Source organism: Gastrolobium bilobum, unplaced genomic scaffold (assembly GCF_033153095.1).
Source record: "Gastrolobium bilobum isolate Gb01-03AN ecotype WA unplaced genomic scaffold, APGP_CSIRO_Gbil_v1 utg4400, whole genome shotgun sequence".
Classification (NCBI taxonomy): domain Eukaryota; kingdom Viridiplantae; phylum Streptophyta; class Magnoliopsida; order Fabales; family Fabaceae; genus Gastrolobium; species Gastrolobium bilobum.
Window position 1 is genome coordinate 23,710 of NW_026896001.1, and position 19,440 is coordinate 43,149.

General features: G+C 33.0%; 1 protein-coding gene across 1 annotated transcript; it reads left to right on the forward strand.

Annotated features, from left to right (window-relative positions):
* Positions 1 to 5,260: 5,260 nt before the first annotated feature.
* Positions 5,261 to 5,824, forward strand: LOC133297198 (protein LIGHT-DEPENDENT SHORT HYPOCOTYLS 2-like). Its single transcript, XM_061496294.1, has one exon. It carries the CDS (start codon positions 5,261 to 5,263, stop codon positions 5,822 to 5,824), a length of 564 nt encoding a protein of 187 aa, XP_061352278.1.
* Positions 5,825 to 19,440: the final 13,616 nt, after the last annotated feature.

Genomic DNA, 19,440 nt, shown 5'->3' on the forward strand with positions numbered 1-19,440 from the left:
CGTTATATTTAAAAATGAATATTAACAGCAGGACCCATGCCCCGAGAGGGAGAGTGTGGTATCCTTTCCTGCTGGGAGCGTGACATTGGGGTGGAATTAAATTCTCCGATGGACCGGGTCCCGCCGAGGATTTTGTCATGTCCCCCTTATCCCACTGACAAATGATGTACGTGGTGTAATTAGTACACCTAAACCAACCTCATTTAGTCCATGGTGCAATGAACTTTCATTTTTTTTTAAATTCACCCTAAAATCACTTCTCATTATTACACATTTGAGGTTTCCACTTCAGAGGAGTCATTTTCATGACTTTGTTGCGTGTACATGGTCCTCATACAACTTTATTTTACTGAAAATTTTATCACTATTTTTTTCCTTCAAGAATTTTGCACGCGCTCCGAACCACCTATAACATTAAATCATGGTTATCATATAAGCATATAATATAAATACACATGAGAATTATTGAGAGCGGGAGAGTGTTTGTGCTTGGATACGATGAGACAGTATTACTTTTTGCCACCCTTCAAAGCAAATGTAGCAACAATATGAAACAGGGGATATCATATTTGAGAGCCATTTTGTTCCCTAGAGATGAAGGGAGGGACCAGAGAATTACTGATCTGTATAGGTATTTAAATGTTTTTATTCTTTCCATTTTAGGCACAAAGCTAGTTTACTCTAACTACAAGACATAGATCTATCTATTTATTGGTTCCTACCACAACCCACGTTAGCCTATAGGGCGAGTCCGTTGGACATCCCCAAAAATCTACCTATTTGTAGGTTTTGGTATTACAAAATCTACCTATAAGTGGAACACAACAGATGCCAAGACTTATACCATTTATAACAATGGTGGTAATAATACCAATTTATTGATTTAAGCTACCGTAAGAAAACTATTACCTGGTCAACGGAGAGAACCAAAAAATTGCAGATGCAAATTGCCTTGGTTAAAACAAACTGGTTGTATTTACAAAAATAAAATAAAAAATTTACAAAAAAACAAACAAACTGGTTGTAGGACTAATTAGGATTGAGCAAATTACGTATGACAAGGGGTTACGTTAAAATCTTTTATATAATCTCTTTTAAAGGTAAGCATGTAACATTTTCCTTAACTTAATTAAACCGATCGCGACATATGATATTGCCCAAGAGAAAATATTTTGTTTTTGTTTATAGAAATATTTCCATAAACTGATCTTTAATATGATTATTTTAAAAAAGAAATCTCAATATTTTCAAAGTAGTATCACACCACCTCAAAGAACCCTGTATATGTATTTGTACAAAAGTATTATATAGAGTATGAAATCTCTCCATATCGTGACAGTACATGGGCCCCATTCGATTGATTGATAGCAGGAAAAAAGTTGACAAGTCTCAAAATATCCAATAATGCTGAAATTATATATATATATATATATATATATATATGGGATAAGATATTGTGACAACCAAATAATGTTACTACCACATCTTAACCGTTGATTTCCGTCAATCAACGGTTATCATTTATTGCGAATCATTCATATATATATATATATATATATATATATATATATATATATATTTGAATTATGAATTTAAGCTCAGGTTATATTAATATTGGGAAATAATAGTCGTATCTGCATAAAAGAATTATTTTATGTCATACATTTATAGAATTTTGTGTCTATTTTTTTTTTTTTTTACATTATAAACTCTACATATTTATGTCACTCACATAAAAATATTATCTTATATAACATGAGATTAATAAACTTCATTAATATTTGCCTTAGCTCTTCTTCTTTTTTTGGTTAACTTAGCTCTTCACTTTAGTTATGCTAGTTACTTTTGATGCGTTTTTTTTTTTAATACGCTAATTTTCAACAACAAAAAATACTTAATTTTTTTACGTAGTTTAGACTGGCAATAGTTCTCTTCTTAGAAGTTGAATACTAGTTAATATTTTAAAATTTTCATAATAGCACAATGATTTATATTTGTTCTCGCGTCTTTCGCCAGCATACTTTCTTTCATGCATATATTTTGGGCATTCAAATAGTTATGAAATTTATTTATCAAAAACTTTATTCTTTTATAAAAATTAATTTTATTCCTAGAGCAAATGAGAACTTTTTTTCAAAAAAAATAATATTATATATATATAAGGGTTTAAGTATTTTTTTCTTCAAACACATCAAAATGAATAGAATTTTTTTTTCTCTTTCTCGATTCATATGTATTTTATCTATAAATTTATGGGGTTTTAGTTTGTCCTTTAACATGACCAAAAAAAATTTCCTATACACACAACATTTTGTGGCCCCACACTTTTTAAAGCAAAAAAAAAAATTATAGCACGCAAAACGAATCTCTATAACATTACACAATTATTTTTCCTACAACATAACTCTTATAAAACCCTAAATTTATATGACAACAAACATTTTGTATTCAAAATCTCATAGAATTTAATATTTATAAGTAGTAATTATTATTTATCGCGTTTAAATAGTGTTTGTATGCCTTCATTTTAAAAATATATGGCTAAACTTACCTCAAATAGAATGTAGTCAAGGGTATTTTTTATTGGCGCTATTAATCTCTTATTGTTGCAGAAAAGTAAGTTACCTTCAGCTGACATATGCTTTCAGGATAAGGAACTGTATCTTGAAAAACATGTGTATTAGCTGGAAATAACTTATCTTCCCTGTAGTTGAAAATACATATATCCCATTTTTTATATGAATCTAATATTTGTCCTTTTAAATAATATAAGTTATATCCTTTTAATTTTTTACTTTATGTACTCTAGATAGTACATAGATATAACATAAAAAGTTACTCTCTTTCGTAAGCTAATATGACTAAGGATAAAGAAAAATGAACAATTTTTCATATTATAACTCTGTACTATCATGAATACATAGAGTAAAAAAATTAAAATACACAACTTACATTCTTTTAAAGCACAAATAAACTTTAAGTTTATTTTTATATATATATAAGTAAAAATTGAACACTTGGAAATTATCATCAAGGGTGGTTTTTCGTACATCAACAACATTGATCTTCTAAAACGAAAAACAATATTTTATCTCAGGTGTGTCTAGTTTGCTGTTTCCTACCATTCAATTTTCTGCCTGCTACGTACGCTTCTCAAACCTTGAATTAATTTACTTTCCTCCATTTAAGTAGCAATTTATTCATTTAACAACATATATACAAATCTTGCCTCTCTCTTTTTTTATACATCTTGCCTTTTTTTTAAATAATATTTTTTACTTTATTTTTAATATATTTATATTAATTTTTATAATTCTTAAAATTTCTTTATTTTTGCATTGGAAAGTCCATTCATCCCAGATTATTTTCCCAATGCTTTTATTTATTTATTTATTTTTAAGTGACATTTAGAAATCTATTTTATCTAAATCGATTTTTCAATATATATATATATATATATATATATATATATATATATATATAGGAAAAATATTTTCTCCTACCAAAGACACATAGTATAAGTGGGGCCTACAAAATAGTGAAGAGAAAAAAAAATTCAAAGTGGGACCCACTTATGTTATGAGTCTTTGGTAAGAGAAAAATTTTCTCCGGAGAAAATATTTTCCCATATATATATATATATACACTGGAAAGTTACTTTTTTTTTGGTTATCAGATTTTTGAATATATACATATTCAATAAAAGGTCATTTTGATAATTATAATAAAAATATAAGTATATGAGAATTAAAGTTAAAAAGTATTGCTTTACTAAAAAATTTCAAATCCTTAGGGTGGTGTTTGGTAGAGGAGATTTTTTTTTTTATCAGGGAATTACGATTTCCAAGAATATAATAGGAAAATGAGTTTTCTGAGAATGTTAGCAAAAAGGTATTTGGTAGACTAAAATATTTTCAGGAATATTGAGTTAATTTTCTTAATGTTATGTTTAGTTGTATTAAATTTTCTCTTGCCATAGAAATCCTAGAATACCACCCCTGGATGGTATTTCTTTCAAAAACATTTATACACAAAATAAAATTTCAGGAAAATCAGATTCTCGAAAAAATTTTAAAAAATTTGTACCAAAAGTGGATAAATATGATTATCACTCTCAGTTTTTGAGAAATCCTAAAAAATATCTCGTACCAAACGGCTCTCAGGAATAAATGTGTATCATTTTAAAGGATATAAAGTTGTATCATTTTAAGTGAAAGAAAGAGATAGATAAAGAAAGAGAAAGTTGGATAAAAATAAATTAAAAGTGTGAATCACATATTTTTATGAAAATGAAATAACATAAATTATATTATTTAAAAGGACAAACACTTTTTACATATAAAAAAAAAAAGACAAAAGACGATTATTTTTTTATTTTTTTTATTTTTGTTTTAAATACAGCATGTGAAAAAGAGAATGCATGTTGCTTCACGCGCATAGAACTAGAGTGACGAATATTGATAATTTGAAATGTCTGCTCATCTTTGGTCACCATCATCACTGCTCACTGCCAAACTTTGTCCTGTTTTAGCATAACACACTTCCCCTCTTCTTCATTTAACCTTTGGTTCTTCTCAACCTCTCTTACAACACTCATGGCCACTTCACTTTCTCTCACTCATTGTACGATATAACTCTCAGTTGCTTGCGCTTTTCTGGAAACATATATCTGATTATCTGATCCACTCTTTAAGCTTTACCCATGAATCATTCCATTTCCCACCAATTACTGTTCACTCCTTAGGTTTCTCACACACACAACTACCATAACATTAACATTCAACCCAAAGGAAACCATACACAAATTCCTCATTCTCTTCAATTCCTTTCTCCAAACCCTCTCTCTCTCTCTTTCTGACATAGAAATAGAAACACAACGGAAACCACGCTCTAATCTAGTATTCATCTGTCACTGACTATTGGTTCCTGTCGTCTTCCCTTTCCAGCAACACCTGAGTCACAGGCAATCTTTCTTTCACTGCATGATACACACTTTTCTAATTATTAGCACGGGAAGAAAACATCAATATTATTATTATTATTATTATTATTATTATTTATATTATGAAAACCCTAGTTCTTAGAAGAAGAACAAGCGAAGCCTAAGTGAGTGATACTCCTCCACACACACACATATATATATATATCATCAACGCAATTTAATCTCACCTTACCCTCAGCAAGATCGATCTAAAGACGCAGATCCAAAGAAACAAGGGTTTAAAGAAAAAAAAAAAAAGAACTTCAGATCTTTGTCTCCATGGATTTAGTTTCTGAATCAACAAACCCCCCCATGACCCCAACCACAAATCTAGTAACAACTACAACCACAGCCATATCATCACCGTCTTCAACCACTCCAAGCCGTTACGAGAACCAAAAGAGGCGAGACTGGAACACGTTCTGTCAGTACCTCAGAAACCACCGTCCACCACTCTCTCTTGCCATGTGTAGCGGTGCTCATGTTCTGGAATTTCTTCACTACCTTGACCAGTTTGGAAAGACCAAAGTTCACAACCACCCTTGCCCTTTCTTTGGTCTCCCGAACCCACCTGCTCCATGTCCATGCCCACTCCGTCAGGCATGGGGTAGCCTCGACGCGCTCATAGGTCGCCTCCGTGCCGCTTATGAAGAGAACGGTGGCAGACCCGAGACTAACCCTTTTGGTGCACGAGCTGTGAGGATTTACTTGCGAGATGTTCGTGATTATCAGGCAAAAGCAAGAGGTGTTAGCTACGAAAAGAAAAGGAAGAGGCCAAAGTCCAAGATGACTGCTAGTGCTAGTGCTAGTGCTACTGCTACTGCAGCAACCACTGCTACTTAGTGAGGAGCAGGAGAAAATTTTTGGCCACAGGTGTCGACCATGTATGGTATGTTTTATTATTTTATATTTTGTTTCTTTTTGTATCTTCATCTTTATAAATTTAGTGTACCAAATGTTGGCTGTTTTGTTGTGTTTTTTTTTTTTTTTTTTTTTTTTGCAATTTCAAGGTTCTTTGCTTCTTTCTCTCTATGAAGACGTGTTCATCCTCTACATTGTTGAGATGCTCTTGAAATTGTTCGGAGTTGGGGAAGTAGTTAGGGAAATTAAGTGCCCCGAGCTCTATGCCAAGTAATGCGGTCTTATCAACTACTAGTATAAGAAATATTTATGATTGCTTTGTACTGAAATTAATGATATGTACATCTAGTGTATTTGTGAAGCATGCACTTAAATCCCTACCCTCTCCTCTCTCCTGTGAGAGCTTATTGAAAAATGATTAATCTTTACACGAGATTAATTGGGTGTGGATATTGGATAAGCCAGGTTATTTCTTTTCCGTTAATTATATATATATATAATGCTGCAAGGAAACTATATATATCGATGGTTGCATTGTGATGGTGAGACTTTAATTTGCCCGATGCTAGGATTGTGTGTTTTTTTTTTTTTTTTTTAATATTAATTGCTTCACTGAGAGTTTTAGCTATAATAGCTACGCAGGGTTATTTTGTTTTTCTTGATGAAACACACGAACACCTTATCTGCTAGGCTTTCTTTATGTGCATCCGTGCACATCCAAAGGAAGAGAAGTTAAATAATCGGAAACCTATTTCTTGAGGATTTAAGTCGAATATTGTAATAGCTAAAATAAACAGATTTATTATTGAAAAGAAAGCATTGATTAAGTGGAAGGTTCACGAGCCTAATGTATAAATCGGTGAAATCCAGTATATTAGTTAAAGATGATCTAGCAAAAGCTATGTTAGGCAATAAGACAAACCTATGTTGCCTTCTCTATTATAGGTGCCAGCTAAAAATGAGTATGTCAAAAGTAATTGAGTGTGGCCATGGAAGATTAACTTTTGGAGTATTGACAATCAGGGTAAGCTATATGCCTTGTAGCTTGGAGAACGACCCATTTAGTTTTGATATAAAAAGTGGTTCTCTTTGCAATGCTGACGATGGACTGTCTCCTTGTGGGAATATCTGACTAGGTCATCTTGGGTAAAAAGAGAGACCCTTATGTACTAAAAAGAGAGAGAGACCCTTTGTATGAATTATCCCACAAGATCAAAACCTAATATATATTGTTTGTTAAATTGTTGGTAGAATCAGGAAAAGTTGATCTAATTATGCTTTAAAATGGGGAGAGCTTGACTAATGATGATGATTATTGTGACTTTTATTTATTCTGCCTAAGACTAAAAAAATGGAAAAGAAATAAAGTGGGACGGACACTTTGAAAACTATTTCTTGTCCTTTTTTATTTTACCCATTTATATTTAGGTTTAGTTACTTTCGACTTCCTTGTAAGTGACTGACTACCTATATATATATATATCATGCAAAAAGGCTTTGTCAGGAGTTCCTAATTGAGTATAATTAACATGTGGTGACTTCACCATTTAATCCAAAGCAACTTAGACCATGACTTTCTTTCTAGGATGATTTATTAACATGAATATTGCCTAGTTTTATCATTTATGTGTATAAAGAATGGGTGCATATTTTCTTATGTTGTAGGATAGTAGGAGAGAAAAAAAGTAGAGATAAGTTAAATGTGGGTCCTACATTTTAAATTAAAAAAGAAAAGAAAAGAAAAATTAATTGGCACGGAAAACGAATTTGTGTAGGAAAAAGTTCTTATCTAATGTAGAAGGAGATAATGATTTCCCATAAAGAATTGCACTACTCAGCAGTCCATTAAAGTATTTGAAAATTGAAAATTACTGTCAAGTAATTACGTTTTATACAGAAGAAGCATGATCCAATTCTAGATTCAGTATATGAGAATAAATTTTGTGATGATTGTAAAAAAAATAAAATGGTACAAGCGACATTAGTCTTTCAATTTTAAGTTTTTTAAAGTTCAATTTCAAGATTGTATTTTACGTAGATGTATATGATGATTTCTATATCTTTTGGTAAATAAAATTAATTTATTAATTTTATGTAACATTCAAAATAAAATAAATGTTTTTATTCTTAACTATGTATAATGCTGGACTAATTATAATAGTTTGATTCCAAATCTTTTTCTTTGCAGTCATTTTTTGAATGGTATTTAATCACAATGATTAGTTCTAATTAATTAGCTTGCTGGGTAAAATCATATATAAATTGTAATAGGGTTCGCTTTTTCTGCGGTTACTGCAGATAAGTTATCTACAGTAAGTCAATACGATGTCGTTTTGGGACGGAAATCATGGTGTTTTTGTAATTTTAATTTATTTCAGGGTTATAATAGTCTTTATATTTATAATTTTTTTAAGATTTCAATATCAAAACGACGTCGTTTTGGGAATAAATGCAGATAACTTATCTGCATTAACTGCAGAAATATTTTTCCCATTGTAATATTCACTAAACACCAAAATATCAATATCAACACGTTTTTATTCAAAATTAATTGGGATCGGTATGAATTCAAATGAAAAGTATGAAAATATTAAGGAAAAAAATAAAAATAAAGATAGATAAAAAAGTAAAAAAATAAAAAAATAAGAAATAAAGAGAAAAAAATAAATAAACAAATAAGAGAAAAAGGAAAGAAAAAAAACAATAGAAAATTCATAAAAAAGAAGAGATAAAAGAAAGAAATAAAGAAAAATAAAGGAGAAAACGATTAAAAATGAACCATTTGAACGGGTCTAATCATTCATAATGTTAATAGATTTTTTACGATCTATTTTAAAACACATTTTTCGTCAATCTATATTATATTCTATTAAGTTTTGTTGTACTAATTTTTTTCATATAAGTTTCGATCTATCTATTACTTTTTTATGTCAAATTTTTTATAACAAACTTTTATTATTATAGGAGCACCTAAGGAAATTCGCGTTATGTGCCTCAACTACCTCATTTTATTTGATCTCATCTGTTCAATCACCATTCTATTTTTATCTTTCATACAATAATAAACACCAAATTATATGTGCATTTAAATTCTACAGTCGTAGATAGCTATAGTAGCAATGACGTGTTTAACAATAATTGGGCACGTATAGATAATAGCTTTCTTCAACAAATTAAATACTTTTAAATTTGGTAGAAGGGTAGCTAAAAAATAAGATGTTCAGGCAAAATTCTATCAAGTCTTGGAAATAGGGAAAATGGTATTGGAAATGTCATTCAATATAGGTTTAACATGGCTCGAATCGAATTAAATCGAATTGAATAAAATAAAAGTATCAATCCCACATAAGGACATACCTTCTATCTACTAAAAAGGAAAAAAAGAGGGACATGCCTTCCAAGTGGGAGACATATTAATTATTATCATAATCTCTCCATGATTTAAATTGTTCTTGTGGAAGGCGTCTGTGTGAGTGGATAATTCTTTCTAGTCGATAATTTTATTCTTCGTTATAGGAATTAATAGATTGTTTCTCCATGCCGTTAGAAAGACATATATCAATCGAATTATCAGAAAAATTCATTGTGCAAGGCATGAACGCCTATACAGAAACAAAGAGTGAAATCGCTATAGTTTTGAATCTTTTGATTTATAACTTTTTCAGAAAATATGTTTTCTCCTTTTATATATATATATGGAGAAAAATATATGTCATTTTAAAGGATGTAAAGTTGTGTCATTTTAAGAGAGAAAAAGAGATAGATAAAGGAGGAGAGAGAGTTGACAAAAAAAATAAAGGTGTGGGTCCCACCTCTTTGTGAAAGTGAAATGATATAAGTTGTGTCATTTAAAATGACAAACATTTTTCTCCTAAAAATATTAAACAAACTTGCATCATACCTGTAAAGAACCAATTCAACCTGGGTGAGGCTACATTAATGATTTTATATATCTCAACACGCCCCCTCACATGAGAGTCCACTGGGCTTGAAGGGTAGACGATGCACAGGCCCACCTACTTGTGCGGAGAAAGAAATTCCACTAGAAAGAAAGTGGGGGTGGTGAGGATCGAACTCGATACACCGAGGCTTTGATACCATGTAAAGAACCAATTCAACCCAAAAGATTAAGCTGTTGGGTGAGGCTACATTAATAATTTTATATATCTCAACAATATCTGTTATCATTTGCCTCACATTTAAAAAGTATACTAATATATAATTACTAAAAAATTATAATATGTTATCAAAAAAAATAAATTATAATATATATGCATGTATTATGTGTGTTAATTAACCTTAACTATTTAATTTTATATATGTATGGTTAAAATCCGTTTTAAGTAAAACCAATCTTAAGCATCCATGTATATAGTCAGAAATTTTATATATGTGTGTTAATTAACCTTAACTATTTAATTTTATATATGGGCGGTTAAAATCCGTTTTAAGTAAAACCAATCTTACATTCTCACGTGCAGACAAATTCTAGTAATATATGATATAAAGTAGTTCGTATTTGTTAAGAAGCGAAGAAATAAAATTTAATTAAGAGGGAATGAAATAGAATCACTTGGTAGATGCAGTATGGATGATTACTTGCTAACATGCTCTGTAAAAATGGCTTAAGGAAAACAATGTGTACGTAAAATGGATTTTGTAAACCTCAATCAACGGAAATCCTCGACAGAAATACACAGATTACAAATGGGAAACTGGCACAAAAGGATCAATGTGGTGTATTGTTGGAAATCGACAATCACACAGAATCGAGAAAACAGAAAAAGAGATAAGAGTAGAGAGATTGACACGATGATTTACCCTGGTTCACCCAATATAGGCTACGTCCAGCTTGTCTGTACTATATTCACCTCACCGCCACTCGTTACAAGTCTCTCGGTTTACAAGGCAAATATAAATAAGATTACAAGAAACCCTAACAGCAGCTATTCATGGGCCCAAGCCCAAACTGCTAAGAAAATTACAATAGAAACAGAGGCCTAAACATTACCTAGCCTCTACGGGCCTGGGGGCGCTGCCCCCGGACCCCCGCCCGCTCACCTGGGAGCGGGACCCCAGTTGCCTTTCTGCTGACCCCGACAATTAGGGCCAACATCATAATGTGAAGTATGAGCCATACCCAACATTTTCCCACTTGGTGAATGCTTCACATGTTTCTTCAATCCCAAAGCATCTGTACACCATTCAAACTTCTCCGAAGTCACTGCCTTGGTCAGAAAATCAGCATTGTTGACCTTTATGTCAACCTTCTCCAGCAATACAACCTTGTCTTCAATCTTCTCTCTGATGAAGTGGTACTGTATGCCGATATGCTTGGTCCTCGCATGGAAACCTGGGTTCTTAGCCAAGAAAATGGCGCTCTGACTGTCACACCCAACGATCATCTCTCCTTGTGCAAAGCCAAGCTCTTTGCACAACCTCCGTAACCAAATAGCTTCCTTAACAGCATGTGTCAAGGCCATGTACTCAGCCTCTGTAGAAGATAAAGCAACAGTGCTCTGCCTCTTACTCATCCAACTGATAGCTCCGCCAAATGAAGAAACAACATATCCACTTGTAGATCTTCTACTATCAATGTCACCTCCCCAATCAGCATCCACAAAGCATCTCAGCTCTAACAATGTCTGTCCCCTTGAGCCCTTCACGCCTTCATAGCATAACCCAAGGTCAGACGTACCACGAAGATAGCGGAACACACGCTTCACAGCCGTCCAATGCTCATTTCCTGGCTTGGACATATACCTGCTCAATACTCCCACTGCTTGAGCAATATCAGGTCGAGTACAAATCGTGGCATACATCAGACTCCCTACTGCACTAGCATAAGGAATTGACGCCATCTCTTCTTTTTCTTCTTCAGTCTTGGGACACTGGTCAGCCGATAACTTAGAACCAGTAGACATGGGAGTCAACACAGGCTTGCAGTCAGTCATCTTGAATTTCTTCAGAACATCTTCTATGTACTTCTGCTGACTTAACCATAATCTTCGTTTGTCACGCTCCCTCTTAATCTGCATACCCAAGATCAATTTGCAGCGCCTAGATCTTTCATTTCAAACTGCTTTGCTAGCAGTCCTTTAACAGTGCTGATCATTTTCAAATTGTTTCCAACGAGTAACATGTCGTCAACATACAAAGTTAGAATAACAAAGTCACCTTCTAACCTTTTCACATAAACACAGTGATCAGCATCACAACGGTCAAAGCCAAGCTTCAGCACATAAGTGTCGAACTTCATGTACCACATCCTTGGGGACTGCTTCAGGCCATGCAGAGATTTATTCAGCTTGCAGACTAGCTCCTCTTTGCCTCTTGCAATGAACCCCTCTAGTTGCTTCATGAAAATAACCTCCTCCAAATCACCATGAAGAAAAGCTGTCTTCACATCCAGCTGCTCCACCTCTAGGTCATATGCAGCTGCTACAGACAAAACCAGTCTTATGGAATTTAACTTTGCAACAGGTGAAAATACCTCACCATAATCAACCCCTTCTGTCTGTGAATATCCCTTTGCAACCAATCGAGCCTTGTAGCGTTCAATCTCCTCATTGGCACCAACCTTCTTCTTGAACACCCAATTGCAACCAATTGCTTTTCGGTCTGCAGGTAGATTCACCAAACTCCAAGTTTGGTTTTTCATCAGAGACTTCATCTCTTCTTTCATAGCTTCCTCCCACTGTTTGGCATCCTCCGAGCTCCTCGCACGTTTTACAGTGCTCGGATCATCACCTGTAATACTAAATGCACAAACATCATCACTAGCACACAGGATATAATTTTCAGGTGTATACCTCTCAGATGGTCTTCTTTCCCTCGTGGATCTCCTCAGCACTGGTGCTTCAACCTCAGCCTCAGTTTCAGAAAATTCATCCTCTACCTCATTATATTCAGCAGCTTCAGAATTCAAATTTTCCAATTCAATCTGTGAGTTTATTGTATCCTTTTTCAAACCCACATCCAACTCCACCGTCTGTGACTTTTCAGGAGCTTCAGGAAAAATCTGATTCAACTTAGATTCTCTGAATACAACGTCTCTGCTGTAAGTTACACTTCTAGTATCCGGATTCCACAACTTATAACCTTTGACGCCATCCTTGTACCCAATAAAGATACACTTTTCAGATTTACTGTCAAGCTTGTTTCTTTTCTCCTTGGGTACGTGCATATAAGCTTCACAGCCAAACACTCTGATATGAGATACGTCTGGCCTTTTTTTAAACAGTGCTTCATACGGAGTCTTCTCCTTCAAAGCTGATGTAGGAGATCTGTTCTTCAGATAACAAGCAGTAGCCACTGCCTTTGCCCAAAACTCAGTTGCCAAGCCTGCACCGCTCAGCATACTCCGTGCTTTCTCCATGAGAGATCGATTCAACCTCTCTGCCACCCCATTCTGTTGAGGTGATTAGGGCGTAGTCTTCTGTCTTACAATCCCATTGCTCGCACAAAACTGGTCAAATTTTGTTGAACAGAACTCCCCTCCATTGTCAGTTCTCAGCACCTTGATTTTTTGATCAAATTGATTTTCCACCAAAGCCTTGAACTCGCAGAATTTATCGAACACTTCATCCTTGCTGCGCAAGAAATATAACCACACATATCTTGAAAAATCATCAGTAAAAGAAACATAATACCTTAATTTTCCATGTGATGCTACAGGTGTGGGGCCAAACACGTCGCTGTGTATCAAGTCCAGAACCCCCTCAGCTCTTCCTCCTATGGAATCAAAAAATACCCGATTTTGCTTCCCTTGCAGTCAATGCTCGCAAAATCCAAACCCCATAGAGCAGCTCGGAATTCCATCCACCAACTTCTTTGATGTTAGAGTCTCCAGACCTTTTCCTCCAATATGCCCCAGCCTCCTATGTCATAACATAGCAGTGTCCTCCTCCGCCTGTTCTGAAACATAGCTTTCACCACTGAATACTGTGCTACCCAGCAGTTTCCACAATTTACCATGACGCTCTCCTCTTGCAATAACCAAAGCTCCTCGAGTCAGCTTGCAAGAATACTTGTCACTGCTAAAATTAATACCAGCATCTGCCATACTACCAACGGAGATCAGATTTCTGGTAAGCCCCGGAATATGCATCACACCCGGCAGATTCTTGACTGTCCCGTCACTCATCTTCAGCTTTACCTTCCCACGCCCCACAATTGCATGAGTCATGTCATCTCCCATTCTAACTGTACCGCCAGAATACGATTCATAGGTGCAGAACCACTCCCTATGAGGTGTCATATGAAACGATGCTCCAGTGTCAATAATCCAATCATTACAGTCATTATGACTGTCAAACGCCATGTACAGGTCCCCTGTACTATCATCATCATCCTTCTTTGTACCCGAAGCAGACGGTTGTGAATCATCCCGCTTCTCAGGACCTACACTTTTACTTCTGCAATTCCTTCTCAGATGTCCAACCTTTTTGCACCTCCAGCACCTCATTTCAGATTTATCAGATTTATCACGGGACTTTGATCGTCCCCTCGATCTTCCTCTGTGACCAGACTTTGATTTGTCATCACTCCTCCCTCTAGCAACCAGAGCCTCATTGTTGGTACCTTCAGAACCTACCATTCTCATCTCCTCAGACAATAAGGCAGCAACAACCGTCTCAAACGACAGTTTATTAACACTAGTACCAATTGACACAATGATGTGCTCCCAAGAGTTGGGCAGTGAACACAACAAGGTGCAAGCTTTGTCTTCCTCGTCCAGGTTAATGTCTATAGACGAAAGTTGTGCACAAATAGTATTAAATTCATTTAAATGAGCAGAGAAAGAATCACCTTCGCTCATCCGCAGATTATACAGCCTCCTTCGCAGGAACAGCTTGTTCACGAGTGACTTGCTCTGATAGAGACTTCCCAGCTTCGTCCAGAGATCCTTCGCGGTCTTCTCAGAAGTTACGTTCACCAGAACGTTATCAGCCAGGCATAACCAGATCAGGCTTCGCGCCTTTCGATCGTCTCTGGTCCACGCCTTCAACTCCTTCGACTCGCCATCACCTGACGTTTCTTCACCGACAGGTTTTGTTGGTACGGACGACTTATCATCTTCGATCACGTACCACACGTCCCTGTCAACGAGCAGAGCCTCCGTCTTCAGCTTCCATAACTCGAACCCTTTTCCTCCGAACTTTTCAACCTCGACCCGTGATTGGCCAGTCGACATCCTCTCCAGATCAATTTCGCAGTTTTATCTATGCCAAGAAAAAACCCTAAATCGCGAAACCCCAATCTGTCACAGGAACCCTGGTCGCAGAACCAAAGCTCTTGATACCAATTGTTGGAAATCGACAATCACACAGAATCGAGAAAACAGAAAAAGAGATAAGAGTAGAGAGATTGACACGATGATTTACCCTGGTTCACCCAATATAGGCTACGTCCAGCTTGTCTGTACTATATTCACCTCACCGCCACTCGTTACAAGTCTCTCGGTTTACAAGGCAAATATAAATAGGATTACAAGAAACCCTAACAGCAGCTATTCATGGGCCCAAGCCCAAACTGCTAAGAAAATTACAATAGAAACAGAGGCCTAAACATTACCTAGCCTCTACGGGCCTGGGGGCGCTGCCCCTCGGACCCCCGCCCGCTCACCTGGGAGCGGGACCCCAGTTGCCTTTCTGCTGACCCCGACAATTAGGGCCAACATCATAATGTGAAGTATGAGCCATACCCAACATCTATTACTAACAAGAAAACGAAAATGATTTTAATCTTATTTGTTGGTTTTTAAGATATATTCCCATACTTTTTGAACGTAAAATTAATTTCTCAGGACAAAAAATAATAAGTTTTAGCTCTTTTCACTAATGACGTCTTTAAGACGTGAATCATTTGGTCTCCTCCAAAAACACACAGTTTACCGTTCAGTGTTTTTTCCACTTATTTTGCAGTGAAGGGTTATGTATTGTTGTCGTATACAGTAGTTAAAATGGGTTGTTTTGTTTTGAGTTTATAAAAAAAAATAAAAAAAAATGGGTTGTTTTGTGCGTAATCTAATATCTAATAGAAAAAAGTGTTTGTCATTTTAAATGACAGAAAGTTATGTCATTTTAAGAGAGATACAGACACAGAAAATTTGAATTTTAAATTAAAAAAACCACCCACTTTCTCCCTCTCATGATTTTCGTTTTTCTGTGTCTATCTCTCTCCTAAAATAACATAACTTATGTCATTTAAAACGACAAACACCAAACTCTATCTAATATGGTCAAATTGATTAGAATTATAGGGCAAAATAATTTTTTCTACCAAATTTTTAACATATTTACTTACTTAACTCGAACTCAAGACAAATGCTTAAGTTAGAACAATCGCATGTCAGTTGATCTATGTATTTAGTAATATATTTTTTAGAATACAAACTCAAAACTCTTAATAAAATAAAACATTTTCTTTATTATCATTTAAACCAATAGTTATTAATTAATTAATAGAACTAATTCTTCTTATTTTTTGGTAATCTAAACTAATTCTTCTTATTTACAATATCTATTGGGTTTCATTAATATATTTGTTTTGCTTATACATGAAATCATCAATTTCGTTCTTTGCGCAATCATTTTGGTTACATGTATAAAAAATGTTATCTTTTTTCATGTATACTCTACCTATTCTTTTTCAATACTATTATATCATATTCTCAACTACCCTTTACTCTCTCTTTTTTTTCTTGAGATTTTGATCTAACGGTATTAAAAATATAAATAAACACAATATCCTATCTCATTAAAAATAATGAGAAAATGGTTGTTTCACTTTAATTTGCATGGTTCTTCGCTATAAAATCTTGGTTTTCATATTAAGGGGATGTATTGGATTAAGATTTTAACAAAATATTTTTTTGAGATAATTTTTTTATAGATTTTTAAAAGCTATTTAGAATCTGAGGGACTTTAAAGACTTTTTTTATAATAGAAATTTCATAAGATTGAATTTTAAAATATTTTAATAGAATTTATAAGATTTGAAAGGACGATAATAATTTATAAAATTTTAAAAAATTATATGAACTTTTAATAAACATTCAAAATTATAAGAGTCAATAAACAATTAACAAAGAAATGCAATAATATTAATAAAAAAAGTAAAACCTAATATAATTTTTTCAATCAAAAAACATTCAAAATTACAAAGTAACATCTCTCCACATATCTAAAGTTATACTAATCCTCCACACATTAGCATTTTCTTATTCCTGCTATTGGGTTAGATGAATGGGTTAAAAATTATCTTATTTATTTGGTATCAGAGCTATGCATATATGACTATAAGATCCAATTTTTTTTATTAAAATAATTTTAATTTGCATATAGAACCTATAGTTCATAATAAAATTTCATTTGGAATTATTTGCAATTGATCTTGGACGTAATGAGAGCTTTCTAACCATATATATACCATATGCATATTTTTATTGAGTAGTCTAAGAAAATTTTGAATCTAAATTTCTGGATTTTATTACATGAAAGTTTAGAAAATTTCTCAAATTATCTTCAATCGATACGTTGAAACCTTAAATTAATTTGGGGCTTTTGAAAAACAAATTTTTAAGTATCTATTGACACAAAAATTGTTTGAAATCGTTTTGTATAGCAAAAGAATTTTGTTCAAAATGTATTCTTACAAAATATAGGGTTTCATATTATGAAAGTTTCAATCTTTTTTTTAAATTGATATTTTTTCATTGATGAAAAACGAAAATTGATTTGAGGATTTTAGTTCCCCCGTTGTTTTTTCGCTGTTTCATGTTGTTTTTAATACAAAAGTTACACCTTTTTGTGCCAAGAAAAATCACGACACATTGCTTGAAAAATTATTTTTTAAACTTACAAAAGCTTTCAAAAATGGTTCAAAAATTCGCTGTTTTAGAGATGAATTATAATAGAATTTTATTAGTTTGTTGTTTCTGGGTTGTTTTGTGATGAAAATTGCTCAAAAATCTGTTATTTTTTAACTTTGATGAAGCTCCCTATGTGGAACCCAGTTTCGAGCTGATCAACTCACTAAAGGAAGAATTAGACACTGCAATACAGAAATCTCCAGAAATTCTAGGGATTAAGGTGAGATTGTGAAAGAAGCATCCTATTTATATTTCTTATAAAAAATTTTACAAAATTCACACCAATAGAAAATTTATTAAAATCGTCATATTTAAATATCACAAGATTATTTTACCTTTGTTTAAAATTTTAATTGAATACCAATGAATTTGAACAACTTTAAAATAATATTTTAAAATCTTAATCGAATATCATATGACTTTTTTTCAAACCTTTAAAATTCTAGTTGAATACTGATGAATTTTTTTTATTCAAAAATAATTCATTAAAATTCTTTGAACTCCTGATCCAATACACCCAAAATTAATTTTGCCTAGGACTGGAATTACATAATGTAGCTACTAGATAGGCATAAGCAATGGAAAAGAAACGCATCATTTAAAGAGACAGGTTGAATCATAAAGGGGTTAGGCGGCTTAAATAACGGAGCTCTCTCATCCGACGCTCCGCTGGGGTCAAATTCTCCACAAGCTTAATTATGTATTAAGTTTCGTACATTTTTTACGTGAAAATTACATATATATATATATATATATATATATATATATATATATATATATATATATATATATATATATATATATTGTTTTTTACATTCTTAAACATGCACCGAATAAATTCAAAAATGTTGTACAAATTTTTTACACTATAACAACATTTTGGTATAAACTTAATTTTAAGGATTAAAATTAGAAAATTTATTTGTATGTGCTTTCAGTGTTAAAAAAAAGGTTTAATACCTCCAAAAAAAAAAAAAAAAAAAGGGTTTTATAATTCTCATGTTACATGAGAATTACAATTTTTCTACCCACCCTTCAATTTCCGTGCTTACATGAATCCTACATATATTTTTTCTAACATATGGGTCTCACATGTTTTTTATCTCTACAATATGATATTTCAATTTTCCTTCAACATGAGAATTATAAAACTCTAAAACAAATTATAGATCATAGTTAGCATAACAGTTTCTCAATTCTCATAATTTTGTTTAGGGCTTTTTTCTGGAGTTTTACTGCAAAAAAAGATACCATATAAATGACACGTGTTTTAGAAAAAGTCATCAGCCAAAAGCTAAAACTTCTTTTTGGAAGTTTTTCATAAAAATCTATTTTTTATTTTTTTTATTTAAAAAAACTACTTTTTAACAGTGCTTTAAAAAATGTTTGATTTAAATCTTTTATTTTTTACTTTTAAAGAGAAGAGAATTTAAAAAGTAGCTAAACCAAACAGGTATTAAATGTCTTTCGGTTCGGCAATGTTTAAGAGAGCAACAAAACTATGCAATATTATTATATACATATGTTGGGCTTTTTGTTAATATTTTTAAAATAATTTATATTCACATAGATTATATTCATATATAGAAATGTTGAATGCTATATGAATTTAATAAAAGAATATTAACAATTAAATTGTATAGTTGTGTGAAAAATTGTCTAAAACAAAACATTCCTTTAAGAAAATAAAAATCTTTACGACTCTTTTTTTTTGAAATATTCC

Coding starts and splice junctions, on each gene's coding strand:
- LOC133297198 (XM_061496294.1), top strand. CDS start 5,261: ATGGATTTAGTTTCTGAATCAACAAACCCCCCCATGACCCCAACCACA.